Below are 9415 nucleotides of genomic sequence, written 5' to 3'. Positions count from 1 at the left end.
CCCTGTCTCTTCCACTCAGGATGATGTGAGTCAGGTATAGAGGCATTTACAAATATTTAGGGGCCAACTTGGAGTCAGCAGAGTAACCGGGGTTCATCTCAGAGGGCTGTCAGGAGGTGTGAGTGACACATGAATGTCCCTCAGAATGTAGACCTTCATTGACTGCTTTTTCCACACTTATTTCCTTATATGGGCAAGATAATGGCTTCCTTTAAGAATATGGTTAATACACTCATACAGCAGCCAATGTTTAACTTTGACTGTGACTGTGTTAGTGAGTTAGTTAGCCATAACATATTGAACAATTGAAGGGGGCTCCCTTCTTTGTGGCCCTCATAAAGCCCTCCCCGTCTTTTCCTGTCAGGATGAGTGGAGCCAGGTATAGAGGGGTTAATAGTTTTAGGGATCCACTTGAATTCTGCTAGTAAACCAGGTTCATCTCAGAGGGCTGTCAGGAGGTGGAATGAGGGCCATGTGGATGTCCCTCGGAATGTGGTCCTTCGTTGACTCTGGGCTTTTTTACACACTGATTTCCTTCATGTAGGCAAGATAATGATAACCACAATTTATAAAGCCACTAAATATCATGAAGTTTATCATTTTATAGGAAATATTGATATGTTTCCAATGATGTCACCATCTACTAACTGAAGTCTCCTGTTGTTTTCTCATTTAGAATCTGCTGAGTGCCAAAATAAAATCAAAATTCGTTTGATGAAGGAGTTCAGGTGTGTGTTTGAGGGAATTCCTAAAGCAGGACAGTCAACAGGTCTGAACGACTTATACACAGAGCTCTACATCACAGAGGGCGGCAGTGGAGAGGTCAACAAGGAACATGAGGTCAGACTGATTGAAACAGCTTCCAGGAGACCGGCCAAGGAGGAAACACCAATCAAATGTGAAGACATCTTTAAACCCTTACCTGGACAAGATCAACCAAGCAGAACAATAATGACAATTGGAGTAGCCGGCATTGGTAAAACCATCTTGACACATAAGTTCACTCTGGACTGGGCTGAAGGCAAAGCTAACCACGACATAGACTTCACATTTATATTCACTTTTAAAGAGCTGAATTCACTGAAAGGGAAAGAGTTTAGCTTGGTGGAACTTCTTCATCTCTTCTTTATTGAGACCAAAGAAGCAAGAATCTTAAAATTTGACCGGTTCCAAGTTGTCTTCATCTTGGATGGTCTAGATGAGTGTCGACTCCCTCTGGACTTCCAGAACAACCAGACCTGGACTGATGTCACAAAGCCAACCTCAGTGGACGTGCTGCTGACAAACCTCATCAGGGGCAAACTGCTTCCCTCCGCTCGCATCTGGATAACCACACGCCCTGCGGCAGCCAATCAGATCCCTTCTGAGTGTGTTAAAATGGTTACAGAGGTGAGAGGGTTCACCGACCCACAGAAGGAGGAGTACTTCAGGAAGAGATTCAGAGATGAGAAGCTGGCCAGCACAATCATCTCCCACGTCAAGAAATCACGAAGCCTCCACATCATGTGTCATATCCCAGTCTTCTGTTGGATCACTGCTACAGTTCTGGAGGACATCTTCAAAAAATCTCAGATAGAAGAGAAGCCCAAGACCGTGACTCAGATGTACATCTACTTTCTGAGGCTTCAGTCCATAAATAGAGACAGGAAGTACCATGGGAGATCTGAAATGGATCCACACTGGAGTTCAGAGAGCAGAGAGATCATTGTTTCTCTTGGAAAACTGGCTTTTAACCAGCTGGAGAAAGGCAACCTGATCTTCTATGAGGCCGACCTGGCAGAGTGTGACATCGATATCAGAGCAGCCTCAGTGTACTCAGGAGTGTTCACCCAGATCTTTAAAAATGAATGTGGGCTTTACCAGGAAAAGGTCTTCTCCTTTGTCCATCTGAGCATCCAGGAGTTTCTGGCTGCCCTTTATGTCTTTCTGTCCTTCATCGAGACTGGTGTCAATATACTTTTAGGACAATCGCTCTGGTCTATTCTTGTGAGAAACAAAGAAACAAAAAAGCTCAAACTTTACCAGAGTGCTGTGGACAAGGCCTTACAAAGTAAGAACGGACACCTGGACTTGTTCCTCCGTTTCCTCCTGGGCCTCTCTCTGGAGACCAATCAAAATCTTCTACAAGGTCTGCTGGGAAAGACAGGAAGTGGACAGGAAGGGAAAGACACCTCATGCACACATGAGGAAACAGTGTCCTACATCAAGAAGAACTTAAATGGAGATCTCTCTCCAGAGAGAAGCATCAACCTGTTCCACTGTCTGAATGAGCTGAACGACCGTTCTCTACTGGAGGAGATCCAACAGTACCTGACATCAGGAAGTGTCTCCAGAGAATCTCTCTCCCCTGCTCAGTGGTCCGCTCTGGTCTTCATCCTACTGACATCAGAAGAGGAGCTGGACGTGTTTGACCTGAAGAAATACTCTGCTTCAGAGGAGGGTCTACTGAGGCTGCTGCCAGTGGTCAAAGCCTCCAAAACATCTCTGTAGGTTCACTTATAACATGTATAACAATACACACAACACAATATACATAAAACTGGAATATAAGGTTAAAATAATATGCAAAAGATATCTGTAGGTTCATAACAACATGCATTACTATTCTACTCACAACATAATAAACATATTATAAGAATATAAAATAATAATATACAAAACATAGGTATAATGTATAACAGTACACATAAGAGCATATTAAAAATAACATAATATAGAAGTAGTATTAATTTACAAAAACATTTTCAAACACAAATAAAAAATATTTAACATTTTACACCTGAAACATAATAAACATTTAAACATCTAATGATTGATGAAATATTTTTTCAACTAATAACATTCCTTCATTATGTAATAAGTTAAAGATGTGTTATTTTAATCACAGTTCCTAACATGTTCTGTTTACTTTTGGCCAAGGCTGAATGGCTGTAATCTGTCAAAGAGATGCTGTAAAGCTCTGGCCTCAGTTCTCAGCTCCAACTCCTCTAGTCTGAAAGAGCTGGACCTAAGTACCAATGATCTGAAGGATTCAGGAGTGAAGCTGCTCTCTGCTGGACTGGGGAGTCCACACTGTACACTGGAAACTCTCAGGTCAGTTTTACTCAGTGGACAAACAGTTACACCACAAGGTTCAATATCAGAAGACATTCAACAGATTTACATCCATAAAAGTGTGCACCTAAAGTGAAGCAGCACGCAACTGACACCCCCACGCGGACAAATGCCATCTTTGCTCTCGTGCTCGAAAAGTATTTTCCTGCTCACTCGGTTATTCATTCTCCTCACAACACAATATACATAATATTGGAATAAAATGTATAATTACCCACAAAACATCTCTGTAGATCTACTTTTTATTTCAGTATTATGAATAACATGTATTCTTGTAATACATGTTATTCATAGTACTGAAATAAAAAGTAATATTAATATTAGTGCTGTCAGTGAAACGCGTTATTAACGTTGTGACATTAACGTTCTTTAATCTGCGGGAAAATCCGCCCAATCTGGCAACACTGCCTGAACGTCCTCACGCTCTAGAGTCAACGTAAATCAATGAGACCAACTGAAAACTAAGCCATATTAAACTTAAACTGTGATTCTGAATAAAGTATAAATTATATTGAAATTCTGTTTGGATATTATAGAAAATATATTTGATAAAGCTTTAACTTGTCCTCCAAATGGAATGATGAATACACTTTATAAATGTGGTTACTTTAGTACAAACTGCTCTCAACCAGAAAGAATAAATGGTGTGTGTGTGTGTGTGCAGGTTGTCTGGCTGCCTGATCACACAGGAAGGCTGTGCTTCTCTGGCCTCAGTTCTCAGCTCCAACTCCTCTAGTCTGAGAGAGCTGGACCTGAGTACCAATGATCTGCAGGATTCAGGAGTGAAGCTGCTCTCTGCTGGACTGGGGAGTCCACACTGTACACTGGAAACTCTCAGGTCAGTTATCAGCCTCTTCTTCAAACTGCGTCTTGGGGTTGTTTAATATGTAAGGGATGATCCATGACTAGGTGGACTGTTATCAATATCGATATGTATGCTATACGTGATGTAACTCTGGCCAGCTGATGAGAGCTGAGGAGTTGTCATTAGTGTAGACATGGTGATGAGGCTTTAGCCGTGCTGTGATCTGAATATAATGCACCCCTCACCACTAAAACATCACTGGCCGTGGTAAAGTGAAACATATTGAACAGTAAAGATGTCCTTTATTAATGTGGCGGCGTGGAGGCTCTCAATGTGAATCTTAGGTTGCTCAACAACGCCACCTTGGGAATTGCACCCAAGGAATTATTACATATTATTTTACATTGATCAAAAACACAGGTTTGTTCCACTCAACAGGCAAGACACGTGGTTCCCAGTTTACAAAAATACCTTGTTTAATAAAATATATATATTATCACAAAAATGAGCATTCATCCCAATTAATAAACAAGGAGCCTAATCAGGGGCTGAGGCCTACTGGTGGGGAAAGAGCAGGTGAAGGGGAAGGGGACTCAACAGGAATAAATTAAAGGGAAAGGGTTCACCCAGACACACGTGGCAGTCACACACTGGTATCACCAAATCCAAGGAAGCACAGCACACAAGAATGAGGGACACCACCACCCACGTCACCAGCACCACCACCAGCCTGCAGCCACTGAGAAGGAAACAGAAAGGAAGTTACAACGGAAATAATTAACCCAAAATGTATGAAGCAATATACAACATAAAGCAGGAAATAGTTCACAAAATAAACTTAACAAAACAATTTACTTAATCAAAATAATAAAGTACAGAAAACAAAACAAAATGAAGGGATTAACTCCTCAAAATCATTTGGCTCAAATTAAAGGGATAAACAGGTTAAAAGTGTGGTGTCGGCAGTCCACCATGCAAGCCGGCTGTAGCCAAAAGCCAGCAACAGCAGCACCACCAAGCAGCACAGAGCAGCAAGGAATAAGTGGCAAAGCTGTAGACAAAGCTATAGACAAAAGCTGTGTACAAAGCAGCAGCGGCCCCAATCAGCTGGTGACGGAGTCAGATAAATCAGATAAATCTATAGATTTCGGCCAGCTGATGAGCGTTCCCTGTCAATAAACACAAAATTAGTATGGCTAAGCTACATTTATCAAGGCTTTTGGAGGTTAGATTTAAGGCAGCATACCCGTTTCCAAAGTCAAACCTGCACAGGGAGAGGGAGGGAGAGAGAGAGACACATGGCAGGGGACATCTACCTGTGACCACACTAGCATTAGCTACAGGATAGCATTCGGTGTAACACAGAGAGAGAGGACACTTACCGCTCGAGAGAACCAGCGACTAAACGGAGCACGGAGCACGCAGTCGCTGCTCTGCAGTGAAAACACACCGGCTTTAAGCATGAGGACACAGTGATAAATGAAACGAAGCAGTAGCCGCAGCAGGGGCGCGGAGCATTACCTGCACGGGCAAACACCTGACACGGAAATTATGCATCAGTGAGAGGACTTCTCCTGACTCTAACAGAACAATATCTCATTGTCCTCCATATGGAATGAATACACTTTCTCAATGTGTTTAATTTGGTACAAACTGCTAGATAGAATAAATGGTGTGTGTGTGTGTGTGTGTGTACACACAGGTTGTCTGGCTGCCTGATCACACAGGAAGGCTGTGCTTCTCTGGCCTCAGCTCTGAGCTCCAACCCCTCCCATCTGAGAGAACTGGACCTGAGCTACAATCACCCAGGAGACTCTGGAGCTGCGCTGCTCTCTGCTGGACTGAAGGATCCACGCTGGAGACTGGACACTCTCAGGTATGGAGAGGACAGCTCTCCACTCGGGGACAAAGTCTCCTACAAGGGTTCAAGCCGCTGCTAGATGAAGTGTTTTCAAAACGCAGTTGTAACGCATGTTGTGTAGAAAGTGATGAGACGGCAGATTAGGATTCAGACGACTTTTATAGAATTATATTTATTGATAGTTAGTGCAACACATTAACATTTGGCGTATTGCTGTGTTTGGCACTAACTGTCTGGTGAAATAATGTGTTGGTTTAAAACCAGACGTTTGAGTGTGTTTGTTTTTTGATTGGCCAATGATTGGTTAGCATAGAGCTGGATGTTAACATGGAGCCAGGCATGATGAGTCAGTAAATTAGGATTCAGAGTACTTTTATAAAATATTTATTGATAGTGAGTGCAACACACTCATATTTGGCGTGGCCTAGCATGGAGCTAGGCGTAAGCGTGGAGCTGGGGGTTAGCATGCAGCTAGGCCTTAACATTGAGGTGGTCGATAGCGGTTGTAGGTTTCCCGCCAAAAAGCCAACGATTGTATTGGCGCGGAGTGTGTGACCCACGCAGTCAGCTGACGAGGTTAGCTGTCTGTCCTTAATCAGTTAACGTTACGAACCACCGAGCCATCAGCGAGTTCTGGTTGATTATGTGCTTAATCACGAGTGAATAATAATACTAACGTGATACTAACATGAATGCAGCGGAGCCATCTGCACACTCTCTCTTTGTTAACATGTGAATAATGTTTCCCTGTCTAAATACAACATGCTGCTCTCTCTTTGTTAACATGTGAATAATGTTTCCCTGTTTAAAGACAACATGCTGCTCTCTTTGTTAACATGTGAATAATGTTTCCCTATCTAAAGACAACATGCTGCTCTCTCTTTGTTAACATGTGAATAATGTTTCCCTGTCTAAAGACAACATGCTGCTCTCTCTTTGTTAACATGTGAATAATGTTTCCCTGTTTAAAGACAACATGCTGCTCTCTCTTTGTAAACATGTGAATAATGTTTCCCTGTCTAAAGACAACATGCTGCTCTCTCTTTGTTAACATGTGAATAATGTTTCCCTGTTTAAGACAACATGCTGCTCTCTCTTTGTTAACATGTGAATAATGTTTCCTGTTTAAAGACAACATGCTGCTCTCTCTTTGTCTCCCCAGTGTGGAGCACGGTGGAGTGTGGAGGCTGAAACCAGCTCCACAGAGATGTAAGTGTCCGTTTTGTTTGATTCATCTCAACACACACTAACTATAGAGATGGAAAGTCCATCCACACTGAGCGCTCCCACGTAAATAATATAATAGAGGAGCCAACACTCCAGGGATAGATATTTAAACCCGCCACAAGCCATATAAATGGCATTCAATAATCACTTTGAGAGACGTATTCCTTTGAGACATTTCATATACTTGGTGTAGGCCTGCTTGTTATATTGTAGACTATATAATATAAACAGAAGCGCTAACGCTAATGTCAGTGCTAACGCTAATATCAGTGCTAACGTAAACGGTAACGTGAGTGCCAACACTTACGTCAATGCAAGTGTCAGCGCTAATGCTAACGTCAATGCTAACTGCAGTGCTAATGCTAACATCAATGCTAACTGCAGTGCTAATGCTAACATCAATGCTAACTGCAGCTCTAACGCTAACGTCAATGCTAACGCTAATGTAAATGCTAACTTAATTGCTAACGCTAACATCAGTGCTAACGCTAACTTCAACGGTAATGATAAAGTCAGCACTAATGCTAACGTCAATGCTAACTTCAGCACTAACGTCAACGCAAACTGCAGCACTAATGCTAACGTCAGCGCTAATGCTAACGTTAACGCTAATGCTAACGTCAACGCAAACTGCAGTGCTAATACCAATGCTAACTTCAGCGCTAACGTCAACGCTAAATGCAGTGCTAAAGTCAATGCTAACTTCAACACTAACGTCAACGCTAACTGCAGTACTAATGCTAACGTAAATGCTAACGTCCATTATTGTAGTCCACTATTGTAGTCCATTGTTGTAGTCCATGAGGGAGAGAGAGAAGCCGTTTCTCAATACCAAGTATGTGGACTACGTTCTTGCAGACTTGGAAGTACGTACTTGGCATTTTTGTTATATATGTAAAATGTTCCTATATATAGCCTATTATTATAGCTTACATACTAATATTTTAAAACATGGGAATGCAAAATGCATCCTGGGATATTTAACGGTCCCAAGTCCACACGAGTCACCTCCGACGCATCCTCGGTGGAACGGCCTCATCGAGAACGCATCGAGAACACACACGGGTTTTACGACAGTACGACAGTCCACTGATTGCTCAACGAGCAATCTTACTTACAGTCTTACTGTCACCACGTGACTTTAACCAGACTCCTCTAGAGTGCTGTGATGTCCACTGATTGCTCAACGAGCAACAGCTGAGTCAGAAGGCGAGAGCGAGACCAACTGAAAACGAATCCGGAATGAAACTAAAACTGTGATTCTGAAAAAAGGATGAATGATATTGAAATTCTGTTTACATATTATTGAAGATACAAATGTGTAGATTTGTTTAATTGTTTGAACGATGGTAAACGGTAATGATGGTCATTTTGACCAAGTTATGACGTCTTAAGTAGTTGAAGAGGATGAAGCATGAATCAGCGTTTTTTGAATTTTCCAATGAGAATGAATGGGGGGATTTTGGGCGAATAACCTGGAATATCTCGGGAATTATGAATAATATCATGTCTTGTTCTCCCGTCAGATGCCTGTGAACTCACACTGGACCCAAACACAGCCTACAGAGACCTCTCTCTGTCTGAGGACAACAGAAAGGTGACGCGGGTTGGATGGGGCCTGTCGTATCCGGATCACCCAGAGAGATTTGACTCCTGGTCCCAGGTGTTGTGTAGAGAGGCTCTGACTGGCCGCTGTTACTGGGAGGTAGAGTGGAAAGGAGAGGTTGTTATAGGAGTGACATACAGAGGAATCACAAGGAGAGGACGGGGTGATGACAGCCTGCTTGGAGGGAACAACAAGTCCTGGAGTCTTGTTTGTCGTGATGATCGTTACTATGCCCGGTACAACAGTAGAGTGACAGCCATACGTCTCCCCCCCGCTGGCTCTACCAGAGTAGGAGTGTATCTGGACCGGCCTGCTGGCACTCTGTCCTTCTACAGAGTGTCCCGAGGTGTAGGAGGGTCCTCAGACACACTGACACACATCCACACCTTCAGGTCCACCTTCACCCAGGAGGACCTCCTCCCTGGGTTTACGGTTTACGGGTGGAGCGTGGGTGACTCAGCGTCTCTGTGTCGGCTGTAGAAAAAAAAAAGGTCGGCGGGGCGGGCGGGCGCACACGCACACACACACACACATATACACGTAAGCACACACACACACACACACACACACACACACACACACACACACACACACACACACACACACACACACACACACACACACACACACACACACACACCCCCGTCGTCGTCCGGGGCTGTGGGCGAGCAGGGGTCGGTTGTAGGAAAAAAGTAAGGGCAGGCGGGCGGGCACACACACACACACACACACATGTACACAAACACAAACGCCCGCACACACACACACACATACAAATACACACACACACACACAGCTTCTG

The 9415-nt window shown here is 43.3% G+C and overlaps 1 protein-coding gene across 1 annotated transcript in view; it reads left to right on the top strand.

Annotated features, from left to right (window-relative positions):
* The window catches only part of LOC311373025 (NLR family CARD domain-containing protein 3-like), a 15041-nt gene extending 5896 nt beyond the window's left edge, over positions 1–9145 (top strand). Inside the window, exons 4-9 of the mRNA XM_084489888.1 lie at positions 677–2486; positions 2920–3093; positions 3779–3952; positions 5622–5795; positions 6943–6973; positions 8593–9145. Of these exons, the coding sequence (XP_084346014.1) occupies positions 677–2486; positions 2920–3093; positions 3779–3952; positions 5622–5795; positions 6943–6973; positions 8593–9093 (2864 nt within the window). The 3' untranslated portion in view covers positions 9094–9145. The remainder of the gene's footprint in view (positions 1–676; positions 2487–2919; positions 3094–3778; positions 3953–5621; positions 5796–6942; positions 6974–8592) is intronic.
* The last annotated feature ends 270 nt before the right edge of the window (positions 9146–9415 follow it).

This window comes from Micromesistius poutassou (genome assembly GCF_964030765.1).
Source record: "Micromesistius poutassou genome assembly, contig: SCAFFOLD_5481, whole genome shotgun sequence".
Taxonomy (NCBI): Eukaryota; Metazoa; Chordata; class Actinopteri; order Gadiformes; family Gadidae; genus Micromesistius; species Micromesistius poutassou.
The sequence above is the reverse complement of the archived record's forward strand: the minus strand, read 5'-3'. Positions and strand labels throughout refer to the sequence as shown.